Source organism: Sceloporus undulatus, chromosome 6, assembly GCF_019175285.1.
Source record: "Sceloporus undulatus isolate JIND9_A2432 ecotype Alabama chromosome 6, SceUnd_v1.1, whole genome shotgun sequence".
Taxonomy (NCBI): Eukaryota; Metazoa; Chordata; class Lepidosauria; order Squamata; family Phrynosomatidae; genus Sceloporus; species Sceloporus undulatus.
The window spans coordinates 19,924,948-19,942,774 of NC_056527.1; the positions used below are offsets into that span (position 1 = coordinate 19,924,948).

The 17,827-nt window shown below is 37.6% G+C and overlaps 1 protein-coding gene across 1 annotated transcript in view; it reads left to right on the forward strand.

Annotated features, from left to right (window-relative positions):
• Positions 1-17,827, forward strand: part of KIF5B (kinesin family member 5B) — a 47,963-nt gene that overhangs the window by 20,431 nt on the left and 9,705 nt on the right. The window contains 13 exon segments of the mRNA XM_042474607.1: positions 2,316-2,440; positions 5,241-5,345; positions 6,151-6,296; positions 6,879-7,027; positions 7,580-7,773; positions 8,015-8,083; positions 8,841-9,047; positions 12,554-12,697; positions 14,704-14,892; positions 16,153-16,270; positions 16,753-16,814; positions 16,904-17,013; positions 17,587-17,688. Of these exon segments, the coding sequence (XP_042330541.1) occupies positions 2,316-2,440; positions 5,241-5,345; positions 6,151-6,296; positions 6,879-7,027; positions 7,580-7,773; positions 8,015-8,083; positions 8,841-9,047; positions 12,554-12,697; positions 14,704-14,892; positions 16,153-16,270; positions 16,753-16,814; positions 16,904-17,013; positions 17,587-17,688 (1,720 nt within the window).

A 17,827-nucleotide genomic window follows, 5' to 3' on the forward strand; every position in this document is an offset into this window, starting at 1 on the left:
AATAATAATAATAATAATAATAATAATAATAATTTTTATTTATATTTCTTCAACAGTAAATTTAAAATTACAGTTCAGTTAAAATTACAATTTATGTAAAATAAAGTCCATAAAAACACAACAATAAATCAATCCAATAAAATATCCATTATCAACATCTAATTTCTAATAAGCATGCTCAAAATGAAGTGTCTTCTTATAATTGTTATAGCACAGTGATGGCGAATGTTTTAGAGACCGAGTGCCCAAACTGCAACCCAAAACCCACTATTTATCTCAAAGTGCCATGTCCTTCTGGCTTTCAAGTAACAAACTCTGTGCTGGGGCGACGGCATGTGTGCCCACAGAATGGGCTTTGAGTGCCACCTTTGGCACTCGTGCCATAGGTTTGCCATCACTGTTATAGCAGATCAGGGGGCTAGGCTCGCCGGAAGAGATCCATCTTAAGTGCCTTCTTGAAGGCATCTAAAGTGGTAATAAGACAGATCTCCTCCGGTAAGCCATTCCACAGTTTGAGAGCCATAGCAGTAAATGCCCTGAGGGAAGTTGATCTTAGTCTAGTCTTGGGTAATCTGATAGATTCTTCCTAGTTGTTCTGAGAGTGCAGGGCGGATTGTGTAGGGAGAGGCGTTCCCTCAAGTAACTCGGGCCCAAGCCATATACATAGCTTGGGTTTGTCCTCTTCAGGCTGACTAGAGCCTGGAGATGCACTGTCAGTTATATAATACTCTATATTTTCTAGGAAGAGTGGAAAACCCATAAGCTGAAATTTGTTTAGGCCTCTTCTGCTGTTGATAGGGTCTTTCTCCTATCAAGAAGAGATCTTGGTGTTGTCTAGGACAGCAATATGGAGCTTCTGGGGTAGATTCCCATTTCCTCTTAGGGGGGAGTAGCTGCTACCATTGGGACATACAGGTTGATAATCGGCTTCCGTTGCTTTGGCCTGTTTCTCACTGGCAAGCACTGCAGAGTGGAGTATAGGAAGTTCCCTTACATGATGCTGGAAAGCTTGGAGGCACTTGTATATGCCACAAGCTAGTGCAAGGGAGCTCATAGGTAATGGTGGTATATAGAGTCATAGAGTTGGAAGAGACCATAAAGGCCATCCAGTTCAACCCCCTGCCATGCAGGAACTCACAATCAAATCACTGCCAACAGATGGCCATCCAGCCTCTGTTTAAAGAAAGAGACTCCACTGCACAGCCAGTTAACCATATCTATTCTATAGGTTAGTTTGCTTATTAATTACAGTGGGCCTCGGTATCTGCTGGGATCAGTTCTGGACCCCCCTCCCCCTCAGATACCAGAATCTATTGATGGTCAGGTCCCATTGTCTCTAATGGTGACATGGCCATGTGGCTGCACTGCCATTAGGGACAACTGGACTGAAGTCCTTCTTCCTTCCTGCCTTCCTCTTTGAGGCTTCTGCCCTGGGCTTGGCTTTAGGGGCAGTCTGGAGCCCTATTGGCCAGAGGGAGCTGGGGCTGGGACTTGGGTCTTGGAGCCCCCCTGCAGGCTCAACACCAGGGACGGAACCTCCATGCTCCGAGACACAAGCCCTGGCACCAGCTCTGGCTCCCTCTGGCTGACTGGGTTCCAGCCTCCACCTCTGAACTGCCCCCAAAGCCAAGCCCAACAGAAGCCTTGGAAGGGGAGGAAGGGGGGGAGAGACAAAAGAAAGGAGGGAGGACTTCAGTCTAGTTGTCCCAATGGTGGTGTGGCTTGCCGCCTGCAGATGCTCAAATTTGTGGATATCAAGTCTTCAGGTACCAAGGTCCCAGTGTATCTCCTTTTTGTAATAACTTGATGATTCATGCCTTCCACTTATCAAAAGTGTTGTATAACTCTAGAATGACTTTTTGCAATATGTTGCCCTTCAAGTGTATTGGACTACAACTCCATCACTTACAATCAGCTTAGCTGATGATCATATTGATTAGAAATGATGCCAGTTCCCATCCAGCACATCTGAATGGTGCCATGTTCGTGAAGGCTCTTGAGTACCTGTTTAGTGTAGAACAAAGAGACAACAAATAAAATTGCCAGCCCCCCTCTCTCTTGCTACTTTAACTAAGTACAGGCTCCCCATTCCTTTCTCTGCTTCCACTAAGAAAGATAAATATGGCTGTAAAGATCTACACAACTATAATGGGTAGGTCTGTATCAGTTCACTTTGACTAGTTCTCAAAGAGAATATACAGGGAATCTTTGTATGTTTCCCAGTTGGCTTGTTCTGCTTTGATAATTAGATACTCTTACTAAACTAACTGTGCCAAAATGTATATTTCTACAATTTTGAAACATTTCTCTTGCAGATATGAATGAACATAGCTCTCGAAGTCATAGCATCTTTCTCATTAATGTAAAACAAGAAAATACTCAAACAGAGCAGAAATTGAGTGGAAAGCTTTACCTTGTAGACTTGGCAGGTAGTGAAAAGGTAATATTTCTATATTTTAAAGCAATGAATATTTGAATAAATTGTCTTAATTTTCAGTATTTGATCTTACCACAGGTCGTAGTCTGCTTTCCCCACTTGTGGAATATATCGAAGGAAGTTGAATCTGTTTTATGGGTATATACATTCTTTCCCCCCTTTATTGCATCTGGGAAGAAGTAGGCAGTGCACAAGAAACCATTTACTCTGAAAACAACTATAAAGTTGTTCAGCTTTATAGAAGGTTATTTTGATTGCCCTTTACACTCCAAGCAAGTTAAGTGATACAGTGATAAATGAGGACAGTAAAAATGAAGGGAAAAGTTCTTACTGGTACTGTATTCTTGCTTCAGAAGAAAATTTGCCTATATGTAAAAAAGGATGGTAATTAGTAGACCTAGGCTGCATCCTCACTACAGAAATAATCCATGTTGATGCTACAGTAACCATCATGGCTCAATGCTATGGAATTCTAGAAAATGTTATTTTGTGAGACATTTAGCCTTCTCTGTCAAAGAGCACTTTGTCAGGGATGATGGGAGTTGTAGCTCTTCACCTCTGGCTCTAACTCACCACCTTGTTATGCAGCGGTGCTGACCAGCTTTGGTCAGTGGTTAATGCTTTTGTCTCAAAGCAGCAGAGTTTCAGAGAATAGGCTGAAGACCCTGACAAACTCTCCAAGCCTTCTCACTCTTCTTCCTGAGATGTCTTCAAACTTCTCCAGGATTCTGCTGGCTCTTGTATCTTCAGTCAAGACACCAGACAACTCAGTAGTCTTATGTAAAGATCTACTTTATTCTACTATAAACAAAACTAATGCCCCAACAATCTCCAATATCTCCAAAACACTCCAACTATCCACAACTACATTGGCAAACATAGCAATTATTATAGCCATTGTTAACACCACCCACTAGTCAGTTTCCACCCAGTGGGCGTTGTACATTCATTTTGATTGGTTCACATAGTTCAACCCATACTTAAGAGTTTCATCATTTCACCTTGTACACTTAATGAATCTCAGGTGTTTCCAATTGTACATTCTATAAGTCTGTCCTTGACATTCAAGACTTCTAAATTACATTAGCTTTTTCACCTGTGTGGCTTCTTAATTGCTCTTGCTTAGTCATTGTGACTTTCACATACATCTTTTATTTCTACTACTGTATGTCCCATGCTGCATTTTCCTTAACACACTTGTGCCACAATAAACTACAATTTCCAGAATCATATAGCATTAAGCCATGACAGTTAAACTGGTAACAAACTACCTTATTTCTGCAGTGTAGACATCCAGTGCTGTTCCTTTTCCCCTAAGCAGATTCTTTCATATTAGAAAATGGGTGGTGCTTATTTTCCTTTTGTTTATTTTAGAGATTTCCCCCCTAAATCTTGCTCATTTTTCATATGGGCTGAAGAGTATCCAGTGGAATTTATGACAGTTTTGCTGTTGCCTCTATAATTGCATGAGAATACGGATTGTATCAAATCATGTGAAACTCAAACTTTACTTCATTTATTTATTTAATTTATTTGTAAGCTGCCTTTCTTCCAAAAAAAGGGACCCAGGGCGATTCACATGTGTGTTTTTTCTATCATTTGCAGTTAAGGTAACACAGTAATGCAGAGTAACTTTGTGTAGGTTGGCTAAATCCACGATCCATGGCAACTTATTAAACTCTTACATATTCTGATTCAAGAACACACAACTTTAAGAATTTCCAAAATAATGATGTATATCGTATTAAATATATTGTGATTTAGATCTGTCTTTGATAGAACAAAATGATATGAAATTCTGAGAGTTGGTAGCATATAGATTGCAAGATATTAATTGACTGAGAACAGTGGTCCCCAAACCTTTTAGGGCTACCACCCCTTTCCTCTCGAGTGACTGCCTTATCACCCGCAAATAGCTATTTCTTGATATTAGCTCCACTATTTGTGCTGCAGCCACCTGGTCAGCGGCATCTATCTCAGACATACCCAGCTTGCCACTACCTCCTCTTCCACCTCAGCCTCTCATGTGTGAATACAACAGCAGCAGAGATCCAGTCCTTCATCTTCCCTGCACAAACCTTACATTAAAAGGAAGGCCAGCTGGCTGGCTGCTCATTTACTGCTCACAGGGTGATTGGGTGCAATGGGAGCAGAGACCAAGCAGGTTCTTGCCTATACTGGTTGGCATGAAGGAGAGCCTTCTCAGTCATTACTTCCTTTGCACTCATCATTCTGGGAGTAGCAACTGAGCAGCTGGCTGAGCAGTGACCAAGAAGTCTCTTGCCTATGCCAGCCTTACAGGAAATCTGTGACATCTTCTATGAAATCTGCTTTGGGGATTTTTTTTTTACCACATCAGCAGGTATTAGATGCTCGAAAATATTCCTATGTTGATATCCAAATCTTGGCAAATACTTTACCTATAAGATGACTTTGTTTGCATCACTTATTTAGAAAATGGGTGTATGTGAAGAATATGTCAAGTCAGTTGCTATTTCACGTTAATGGGATAATTTAATGTAATTGTGTTTTTTGTGAGGATATGAACATTTTGAATCCTTAGTCTTGTTACTGTAGGCATAGGATGTTTGGTTTTATAATTATATCTGTCCATATATAAATGTTGACAGATTCTACACCTCTTAGCCTGATCTTCAGGAATAGGTTTTGTTGTAGGGGTAGCTTTGTTCCAGTAGAAGGGGTTTAGGAAAGACTCTTTGGATGTCAGACTCAGTCCATCTAATAAAAATGGTTTGTTCAGACTTTCTTAGAACTTCCATTTTATATTATGTTATTTTTTTAGGTTAGTAAAACAGGAGCTGAAGGTGCCGTACTGGATGAAGCTAAGAATATCAATAAGTCTTTGTCAGCTCTTGGAAATGTTATCTCTGCTTTAGCTGAAAACAGTGTAAGTATCTTTCCCTTTTAAAAATGCCTGATTCAGTTTACATAATTCCAGTCACCAAATGCATCTGGGGAGGAAGACTGAAGTCTATGAAAGCTCATTTGCCAATTTCTTTCAGTTAGTGTCAAAGGTGCTACAAGATGTTGCTACATACTGGCCTGTTACAGACTGCCAAAATAAAGCTGCTTCGGGTCACTTTGGAGGTATGCTGTTTAAATGATGCGTGCACCCTAAGAATCCAAAAGCTGCACCAAAGCTGCACTCCATTGCTAAGCACTGGAGTGTGGCTTTGGTGCAGCTTTTGGATTCTTAGGGTGCACGCATCATTTAAACATCGTCTGTCCAAGGAGACCTGAAGCAGCTTTATTCAAGGCTATATCTTTGAATAATTTCAGTCAGTAATTTAGTTTTTGTTTTAGTTTTACAAAATACTGAAGGGAAGTAAATTCATATTTGAAATGAAGTGTAGGAAACTGTCTTAACTGCACTAATAAAGTGACTGTATGATTGATTACACAGAAACATTTGTATTGTACTATATTATTTTGTGTTTTTATGTTTGTAAACTGCCCTGTGGTCATTGCCAATTAGGCAGTAGGTAAACAATTCAAGGAAATAATTTTTAAAATGTGCAGACTTTGCTTGAATATGCCCCACTAAGCTAGAAATTCAGTGTATCTCATGCTTATCTTTTAAAATATTGTCAATTGGCCATAGTACCAAATAAATTGTTTAGCTAAAGTCTAAACATATATTTGCAAATATAGTTTTTATAAACTAAAGTTCAGACACTTTTTTAAATTTTCAGACGTATGTTCCGTATCGTGATAGTAAAATGACTAGAATCTTACAAGATTCTTTAGGTGGCAACTGTAGAACTACAATTGTCATTTGCTGCTCACCATCATCCTATAATGAATCTGAAACAAAATCTACACTGTTGTTTGGACAAAGGTGAGTAACAAGCTTAAAAGTTTAAATTCCTATAACCCAGTCCAGAAACTTAAATGTGTTCCCATGGAAGCAAATGCATTATAGACATCTCACACAATTTGAATGGACAGTTAATTCATACTGACGATCTATCTGCTTACTCATAAAAATAAACATTCTTCTTTAATGACAGTTTCTCTAAATATGTTCTTTAAAAGCTTGCCAATATTTAAGCTGAGTTCTTTTTCCTTTCAAAGTGCAAGCTTTTATGGAGCTTGATAAATGGAGGAATGATATACTTTCTGGTGCATGATTTGTCAACAAAATTATGGTTAACATGTTTAGTACTGTTAGTTAAATCTACTACAGCTGGTCTCTTCTGTGCAATTAACATTAATGTTTCCTGCTATAGGGTTGTTCGTCAGTGTAGTAGGAGTATAGCTTTTCTGGCTCTGTTTGAAGGTGACAGTTAAGGTTGAGTTGATTTAAAAACCTAAGACAATGACAGGGACTTTGATTTAGATCAGAACTTGGCTCTCATGTGAACTGGTGAATAAGCCTATATTCACTGAATATGGCTGATTTCTAATCTTTTTTTTTTAGAGCAAAGACTATCAAGAATACAGTATGTGTTAATGTAGAATTAACTGCAGAACAATGGAAGAAAAAGTATGAGAAAGAAAAAGATAGAAACAAGACACTGCGCAACACCATTCAGTGGCTTGAAAATGAGCTTAACAGGTGGCGTAATGGTGAGTTATGTTATATATATTCACTGTCTCACTGTTCACTCTTGTGGATTTTGGGTGTTATTGTATTTGGCTACCTTTGGATGTATATTCAAGCTATGTTTGCTTTCTGTCTAGTATATCACAACATGGCAGTTCAATCTAAAGTTCCAAGACTAGGAAAATCTAGCAGCACTCTTGGCTGGGCATATAACATTGTACTTCTCACAAGGAATTTTAAGTACCGTATTTTTCTACCCTTTAATTATCCCATGCAAAATAAATACTGCAGGACTTTGCCCATTATAGTAGTGAAACAGACATTTCTTCATGTTAATTGATGAGTCATAACAGACCAAGATGTTAATAGCTGTAATTACTGAATACGACACTGTTTTAAAAAACCAGGTTCAGAACTATATCATTGCTGAGCTATTCAATTCAGCAGACAATATTGTAGTTGGTTGCTGTACAAAGTTAAAGAATGAATTTCTCATGGTGTTAGAGGTAAACTAATGTGTCAGTTTGTACAGATATTTCCAGCAATTTACGTATTTGGAAACTTTTCTTTTAAAGGAGAGACTGTACCTGTTGATGAACAGTTTGACAAGGAAAAAGCTAATTTGGAAGCATTTGCAGTGGATAAGGATATTACTATAACGAATGATACACCAACTGCTACTATTGGAGTGATCGGCAATTTTACTGATGCTGAAAGAAGAAAGTGTGAGGAAGAAATTGCTAAATTGTATAAGCAATTAGATGATAAGGTATGTTATAAATCTGAGTGTATTTTCAATTATCTGACATTTTTATTTTCGTAGAATCCAAATGTATAAACCTGAAATTCTGTACACTTAAATCAGAAGCTCTATTGAAGCAGAATTATTTGCATATCCTTTTTTAAAAAGTCCATGACTTCTTTAAATTTGAAATACGGCTCATACTTTATACTTTCTTTAATGAAGTGTATGAATTCTAGAAAAGAGTTATTTTTCTTTTTAAATTCAGGATGAAGAAATTAATCAGCAGAGCCAGTTGGTAGAAAAACTAAAAACACAGATGTTGGATCAGGAAGAGGTAAGTGTCATTATTTTATTTGTTAGTTACACTGAGCAAAGGGTACAATGTACAATAATGGCGATATATAAATTATTCCACAGGTTACTTAGTGTTAGTTTTGTAAGTACAGTAGAGTTGTGGCTTTTGTTATAGAAGTATGGGAAATATAGCTCGTGTTATCAGTATTCTTCAGCTTTTTTAAAAAAACACTTTGGGAGAAGGCCACTGACTTCCAAGCGATCTTTTAATTAGTTAATCTGTATTAATCAGTATTAATTTTAATCTATATTAATCAGTAGGCTGACAACTAGGAGAAGATTTAGGATTTGAAATGATGGCCAATGAGTCTTGTTAAAAAAAAATACCCTTCAGTAGACGGACTAATTAAAACCTGTAGTAATTGACTATTAACATTAGTAGTAGCATCAAGACCTTTGCCTGCTTCTTCTCTCCCTGTTCCCTAGTGGCGAACATCTGCTCTGGAGCATTTCCCAGTTGTCCAAAGTAGTTTAAGGTTTCTAGGACTACAAGAGAAAGGAGAGGTTGCATATTTTCTGCTTGGTGCTCATGATAACTTGTGTGGGAATATGAACAGGATTGGATGCTGGCAAGAATATATTTGGAAATGCTAAACTATTCAACAAGAACAAAAGCACAATCAGCAGTTGCAGATAATTGCATTAAAATTTCTGGAAGGAATAAATTATACAGCCATTTTTAAATGTGAATGGAAAGTTGCTTTAAAGTACACCATTGACATGTGTTTTTTGTGTAGCTTCTAGCCTCCACCAGGCGGGACCAAGATAATATGCAAGCTGAATTAAATCGCCTTCAAGCTGAAAATGATGCCTCTAAAGAGGAAGTAAAAGAAGTGCTCCAAGCCCTTGAGGAGCTTGCTGTCAACTATGATCAAAAGTCACAGGAAGTAGAAGACAAGGCAAAAGAATATGAGCTGCTGAGTGATGAATTGAATCAGAAATCGGTAAGAAATCAGGAAAAGGAATGATAAACATCTGTAATAAAACTTCTTTGATGCTAGCTGACATAATTGTGCAACTGTTAACAACAAAGTGAATTTTTGGAAATTTAACTGGACTCCATTTTAAATATATATTTGTACAAATATACTGTATATACACAGTTATTTGCCATTAATAACACAATCTTGTTATTTCAGTGTTTTAGATACATGTTTTGAATTTATTCTGTGTTCGAATAGTAGGATCACTTTCATTGCTAGACAGTTTATTTCTGGTATAATCCCATCCATTACATTTGAGTAAGGAGGCAAGCAAAAAAACGAAATGAAAGGTAGCTTGTTATGTAAAATTAACAAGAACTATGAGAATAAGGTAATTGATCAATTGCTGGTTAAGAAATCCTCTGACCTTTGTCAGTCTGTGATGAAAGGGGAAGGAGGGAATTGCTCACAATTACAGACGAAGAAAAAAATCAATACAGGGTGAGTCTCCCTTATCTGGAATTTCGAAATGCTAAATATTGCAAAAATCAAAACTTCTTAAATGGATGGCTGAGATAGTGACACCTTTGCGTCCTGATGGTTCACTGTACACAAACTTTGCTTTGTGCACAAAACTATTGAAAATATTGTATAAAATTACTGTCAGGCTGGTGCATATAAAACATAAATGAATTTTGTTTTTAGACATGGGTCCAATGTCCAAGATACCTCATTATGTACATATATGCAAATGCAGATATTCCAAAGCCCAAAACACCTGTGGTCCCAAGCATTTCAGATAAGGAAAACATCCTGTACAGCAAAACGAAGCTAATATAGTAATTAATCCGTCTCTCCATTGTGAATATATGGTGTTATTCGCCATTTAATACAGCATTTTAGTTGGAGGGTGACCTGGATATAAACCAGGGGAAAAGTATTATGTGTGCTTCCTTGTGTAGAAATAAGCCATCTCAGTTCATTTATGGAAATTTTGGATGTTTTCCAAAAAATAATTGTATTCCTATAGTCTTGCAGTCTTTGTAGTATTGCATAGCGAAATAGTCATAATCTGTAGACTCTGCTGTCTGCTGTAGTGAATTTTACTTGATTTTACATTGTTGTGGCATTGAGTGAGTGGCTGCTTCAGGATGTTATTCCTAAATTTCTTCATATTAGTAATATTATCATTAAAACCAAGCTGAAGGACCTTAATTTAAATAGGAAGTATATATTTAGCATTTCTGTAGCTTTCTCATAGGCAGATATGCTGGGACAGCATTACTGATTACTGGATGCAAGTTAGACTGCTTTCTACCTGATGTTGGTCAAAAACACCCTTGGATGTAAGCTGTATGCCTTTTGGATCTTGCATTTAGGGATGCAAGTTGTATGTTTGACTAGATTTGTATAATTGTCCAGTTAAATGCCTATGTATTTAAAGATTTGAATCATCCTGTTTCAAGATACCCAAGTTGATTTATACTCATAGTGTACAAGTTCCCAGAGGACTCTACTTAATTATACGTGTTATACCATGAACTTGCTCTGTCTTGTCTAAGAGCCTAGCTATTCAATGCTACAAAATTTCTGTGGAAAGGAGGATTAGGTGGTTTTGGTTCTGCATCCAGAGCTTATAATATTGTAGAACTTCTGTCATTCTTACAATTTTAGACATTCCCAACAATGTAGTATATTAAAGTTGTCAGCTTCAGAAAGGAGGTGTTTTCTTTCAAGAGCTTAATCATCATGAAAGTTGAAATGGAGTAGGTTTAGGTTATTTAAAACCTAACTTGTTTCTCAGCCTCATTTGTCATGTTTTCAAATCTTAAAACTGCATTAAACTGGAACCTGCATGGGTAAATTCTGTGAGAAAATTTCAGGGTCAATTGTAGCTTTCACACTGTGGGGGGAAAAGCCACTTATACTTTGTCTTCGATGATGTTGGCAGGATGGTTGCAAATGCTGAAGGGCAGTAGCAGCCAGGAACCTGGGTACTGTAGGAGCTGAATGTGGGGTTTCACTTTAAGTTTCTGCTCTGGCAGTTGGAACATGTTTGTTAAGCTGTTGTGAAGAATGGTGTCAGGCAGTAAATAAGATCAAAACTGCAATAGAGGTCTTTCTTACCTGTGCAAAAAGATGGTGCTCAGGATAGCAAGGTTTGATGGGAGTTTATGGTACTATAGAAATAATGTGCCCCTCATTTTAATAGAGTATTACTGGCTTTAATTACTTAGCCTTTCAGGAGCATTTGTTCCCATTTTTGTCCAACTTTTCCCAGGGAGGAGACTTTGGTGGGTTTAAGGGGCAGAGTGCAAAAATGCCCTTGGGGCCATTTACAGCCCTCAGGACTCCCACCCATTCCCTAGTGACTCTCCGTTGCATGGGAAGGTATTTCAGTGGAACCTTAGGTCCAAAACACACTCCAGAAATACAGTAATTCAGTTTGAGACCACTTTAATTGCCCTCGCTCAGTGCTAGGGAATCATTTCCTGTATTGAATCATTTCCTGTATTGATATGTATTTTATATGTATTATCTTACTAGACAGGCCCCTTCCCCACCACCACTCCCTTCTCCTTTTGTGTCGTGTCTTTTTATATTGTAAGCCTGAGGGCAGGGAACCGTCCAATTAAATAGATTGTATGTACAGTGCTGTGTAAATTTACAGCACTTTATAAATAAATGTTAATAACAACAACAACAACAACAACAACATCTCACAAAGCTACAGTACTTCTGCATTTCATGAGTATTCCAGTAGCAGTTAGTATGAAGAGCTAGGGGGTAGAACCAAAAATCTAAAGAAAGGTAGCATGTGTATGAGATGAGTTTTAATTACATATGAATTAATTTACATATGAATTACTTACAGAATATGTAACCATATGTAACATTATCAAGCTGGAAATGGGCATCTTAACTTGAAAGTCCTAAAATTCAGGCTTGAGTTATTACATTAGAAATGATGAACAGTTCTTTGTGTCTGAGCTGCAACAATATATTTTGCCACTTATTTAAGGTAAAGATTGAGGAACTAGTTGAGCTAGTAGTCAGGGGAGCCATCTAAAGTCAGACAGAATTAATTCACACAGTCAAGTAACTGCACTTCCATAATATACCTCTGTGCAGCAGTATCAGCATGCTTCATTCTCACTTAGTAGAGCTTTCACTCACAGCATCAAATGGTGTATGTTTGCTTGGCAATCAGTGTTAGAAAACACTTGAATAATGCTGTAAGAAGGTGGATCTGGTAATGTTCTTTTTTTTGTTTGTTTGAGCCAAACTTCCTACTTTGGCACTAGAAGTAATTACTCTGAAGTGTGAAGATCTACATATGCAACAGTTTTCTGTGCTGGAATGGACATGTTATAACCCAGTATTCAACAATTACTATTAGCTGTTCAGTGCCACAATATAATGTGCAGATAACAATTCTGAAAATTGTATACTGTATACTAACTATACATTCATATTGTTTCTGTTATATATTCTTCATTTGATAAATCTTTTTCTTCTGTCTCCAGGTAACATTAGCAAGTATAGATGCAGAACTTCAAAAACTTAAAGAAATGACCAACCATCAGAAAAAACGTGCAACAGAAATGATGGCATCTCTGTTGAAAGATCTTGCAGAAATAGGAATTGCTGTAGGAAATAATGACGTGAAGGTAAATGGTTGTAGAACTGTATTAAGATGGTATAGTATGTATATAAATTTAGAGTATACCCCTGAATTCTAGCCCCTTTATGGCTGCATACACACTGCAGAAATAATCCAGTTTGACATCACTTTAATTGCCATGGTCAGTGCTATGAAGTTTTGGGCATTGTAGTTTGTTGGGGCACCAAAGCTCTCTGACAGAGAAAGCTAAGTGTGTCACAAAACTACAAATCCTAGTATTCCATAACATTGAGCCATGGCAGTTCAAGTGATGTCAAATGGGAATATTTCTGGAGTGTGGATGTAGCCAACATCTTCCTTTTCCTCTAGCCTAGAATTCAGTGTTCAAAACATTCATTAGAATTTCTCTGAATGTTTATGTAAATCAGTGGTTCCCAAACAGTGGCCTTTAAGAGATTTTGGACTTCAGCTCCCAGAAGCCTCAACCATGTTGTCCAATTGTCTGGGATTCTGGGAGCTGAAGTCCAAAATTTCTTAAACAGTACAGTTTGGGGACCACTGATATAAATGGATGTAAATTTATGTGAATGTAAATTTATGTGAATGTGTAGTGTCGTTTTCCAGTATTAAATATGTGATGCTATCAAATATGGTTGTCACTAGTTTCTCTCCTATGAAATACTGGTATTCTTGATTAATTTATAAAGACTATTTGGGGGGTAGTGATGGTGCTTGTTTAACTTTGGTGATGGGCAGCAGCACTTTTCTTTCAAAAGAAAGGTTTTAAAATGTGTGCTACTTGCTATGGCAGCCGCCGCCAAACTTCTCCTGGAGGCTGCCTTTTCCTCCCCTACTCAAATGTCCATGGAATGATGTTGTCAGGTAGCATTATCTTGAAAAGGCATCTGTTTTAAATCAGTGCTGCTCTTAGTAGGACAGCCTACTTAATAGTTTAGACATTCTTTTTATTATAATAACAGTCAACCCTCTGTTTTTGCGGGGGATCTGTTCCGGACACACACACACACATATGCAAAAATGGAGACTCGCACATATTTAAGCCCCATAGGCTTGAGTGGGGCACAGGGGGTGCGTGCCGTAGGGGCACACTCCATTGACAATAACGGAGGTTGCCCCTCCATGAGTAATCAAGAATGTGGATCCCAAGTCCGTGAGAAAGGAGGAGTGACTGTACTTTTAAAGCTCTATTTTATTTTTATCTATGTTGTGAGCTGCTTTGGTACCCATTTTGGAGAAAGGCAGGATATAAATGAGGTAACTTATTTCTAAAAATAAAAAGCTAGGAGAATAATGCCAACCAGTAACTGCAATAGCTAACCCATAGCCTGAAGAGTTCCTCAGTCTTTTAGTTTAAAGGATAAACAAGAAAAGCTGCTATGTGCCACCAATGCTGATTTTGTAGAAAATTTAATTGCCCTCCTTTCGGTGTTTCACTTCCAAATGAGATGGCAGAGAGGGGTTAAATTTATCCTAATCTTAGGCAGGTTCCACACTGCCAAAAAGTACGTGCTCGGCACATACTAGGGTTAGGAAGGGGCATCCTTTCTGGGCACCCCTAACCCTAGTACATGCCGAGCACATACAAAATGGCAGCACCCATTCTACATGGGCGCTGCCATTTTGACGTAGCGGATGCTTAGTGTCTGCACATTGCAGTGCGAAAATGATGCCAGAAGTGTGCCATTGGCACCTTGCGGCATCATAACCGCACCGCAAAAAAGAACCCGCTTTTTGCTTGTTCTTTTTGCTGCGCCAGGGAATCGCGCGGTTTGTCCGCTGCGGTTCCCTGGTTCAGCAAACACCGGCGCCTGCAGACCGCCCTTTTGGGTGGTCTGAAAGGACTTTAGTCACTATAATTTGGAAACAACTTGAATGTATGAGCGTGCACACACATACACACCTAGTCTAAAGATGATGTGGCAGGCCCATGACAGAAGAAAATGTTTTACTCAATAAAAAATTGAATTTGTTGCAGGAAGAGTTTCTAAAAATCTAAATGACTGGAATTAAACACTAATTTTTCCTTCACAGCAACCAGAAGGAACTGGCATGATAGATGAAGAATTCACAGTTGCAAGACTCTACATCAGTAAAATGAAATCTGAGGTGAAGACTATGGTAAAACGCTGTAAGCAGTTAGAAAGTACACAAACAGAGAGCAATAAGAAAATGGAGGAAAATGAAAAAGAGCTAGCAGCATGTCAGCTTCGTATATCACAGGTAAATGTGCTTTATCTCTGCCAGTTAAGTCATTTCTGTTTGATTTCAGATAGTTTGTTCTGTGGTAGTGGGGCGACCTCCAGAAAAGGGAGGTCCTCCACTCTGAGGCAGTCTTTTTGTGGAGAATGTTTCAGCATGGGAAACAGAGGACTAAAATCAATGTTAGTCCTATCTAATATAGACCGCTTAATATGAATGGCACTTGTTAGTTGCAGTTTGCATGTCCCATTGGATTTAACCAGAGATGCAGGTGGTCATGCCCCATATTATATTATTCATATAATATAATGGGTGATGACCTGTGCACACGCAGCTATTGACTAATATGGGGCATGGTGAACCATGGATGCTCCAATCCACAGATTGCTAGCCTGCCAATGCAGTGTGCCCACTGTAATTACTTTTCCTACACGAAACTATTAGAATTAACTTGATTGAAAAGTAGAAATTCACTTTGCTTTGAAATCATGTAATTCATTGGGCTTGGAATTTCATGTCTCTTATGTTGGGCATGGTTGTTCTGCTGTAGTAATAGTATTATATCACACCTAATGTGTATGCCATCTCAGAATATGTTATCACTATCAATGTACATTTGTAGTAAATACAGGTATATAATAATAAAGGCAAATAGGATAGCAAATTCCTTACCCATTGTTTAACTTCTCATAGATTCTGGTTTGCCATCTTGGTTGTAAATATTCACTGCTATAAACTCTTAATATACCAAAGTTACATTTGTGCCAGATGCAGACTATTGGCACTTGACACAAGTACTGTGACACAAGTACTAGTGACTATTGGCAGAGAACACAAGTACTAGTGAGGATCAGAATGCCAAAATGAGATATGCCGAATACCAGGTTTCCTTATGGTGACTTCCATATTTCTCAGATGTAACTAAGTAAGATGTTGCCATGTCAGCCCACAACATCCTTCATTAGTTTCCTTTAAAGTACAGTTATGGTTTCTGCTGATGAAGCAATCTAATTGTACTTTAAACACTGAAGAAAAGAAAAACTGATCAGATTGATTGTTTTGGAGAAGTATATTCCTCCAGATGATTTTGATTTGGTATTAGAAGTATAGCAGCGGCTTTTAAAGCTTATGCTATTTTCCAGATAAAATGAATGTACTTGCTCTTGAATTTATTTCCCTAGCAACAAATGTTGGTTTTGAAGTTTAAAAATACCAATTTCTCAAGACTCTTGAGTTTATTTGTATCAGCTTCTTGTAATGTTAATATTTTCATTCTGAAAGCATGAAGCCAAGATCAAGTCACTTACAGAGTACCTTCAGAATGTGGAACAGAAGAAAAGACAGCTTGAAGAATCTGTGGATTCCCTTAATGATGAACTGGTTGAACTCCGAGCACAGAGTATGAGTTACTTTTATTATTATGCCTTAACAAATATAATAATTAAGAATATAAATTGTAGGCTGGAAATTCCCAAGTTCATTTTGAAGACATAGATGTTCTCAAGGGCTCTGTCAAACATACCTGTTTCAGTTCTATAATATAGGTATGATCACATATTTCATAGTAATTAGGATTATTAAATGTGCATAAGCTACTTTGATCACTCATAAAAGTTATACACATTCTTACTGTATGTGTGTACATGATTTACTTGTGAGCTTCTGAAAAGCTACATTTGATAAAAGAATACTCAGCAGGATCAGATACTAGCCTGATTCTGCTATACTCTTCTATTATTTTTTTAAAGTATATACTATTTGTAGAAGGTACATGCTGTTTTTAGAATGGCACACCAAGACCTTTCGACAGACTGAGATTGAATAAATTGAGATAAGCACCTGCCTGTGTATAGTACCTGAAAACTTCTTTTTCCTCACTAGAAAAAGTTCATGAAATGGAGAAGGAACATTTAAACAAGGTTCAAACTGCAAATGAAGTCAAGGCAAGTAAACTGTTAGTATGCTCTAATGCATGATTCAAAATATAATTTATGATTATAATGTAAAGTAATCAGAATGTTTGGTTCTTTAGCAAGCTGTTGAGCAGCAGATTCAAAGTCACCGTGAGACCCATCAGAAGCAGATTAGCAGCCTGAGAGATGAGGTTGAGGTTAAGGAGAAACTAATTACCGAACTACAAGAGTAAGTTTTGCAAACTGCTATATGTGCTGCTATGGGAGGGCAGGGAGTAACATTCTGAATCTCTTTCTAAATTGAACAATCTCTTTAATTTTACATATTTGAACTCAGTGTAATATAGAGGGCACTAAACTGATCACAGAAGTACAGTGCAGTGTACTTGTGGAAGAGTAGGAATAGGATTTTGTATCAGTTAGCCTTGATTCAGATCTGGTTTTGCAACCTTTTCCTAAAATTATAGAACCTTAATATTAGTATCATAGAAATTAAAATGTTTAATTCAAATCAGTGTGGATTTACTGTTTTTGTAAAAAGTTATCCATTGGATTTTCCCTAAATTTCACTGTTGGTTCTAGATATTGAGAGCTGAATTGGTTGACAGTTCTAAAGCTACATGGTCTGCTCGAGTAGAATGTTATCTAATACTTATGTGGTTTGTTGTCTTAGTTATTGCCACACAGAGAGCCACCCATTCCAGTACGACTGTTTGGATGACCTGTTCTGTCAGTCTCAAAACATGAGGAAGTGTAAATCTTTTAGAATGTTTTTCACTTCATTTTCCCTCTCTGTATCCAGTCAAAATCAGAAGATGATGCTTGAGCAGGAACGACTCAGAATTGAGCATGATAAATTGAAAGCTACAGATCAGGAGAAAAGCAGGAAACTGCATGAACTTACGTGAGTAGGAACAGTTAATGGAGACATTTTGGGTTTTGGAATTACTAATAATGATGTGTGGAAACTCTTATGCAGTTGATATAACCCATATATTGGTAAAATATTAGTGTTCTTTGAACATTTTATATTTTTCTACAGT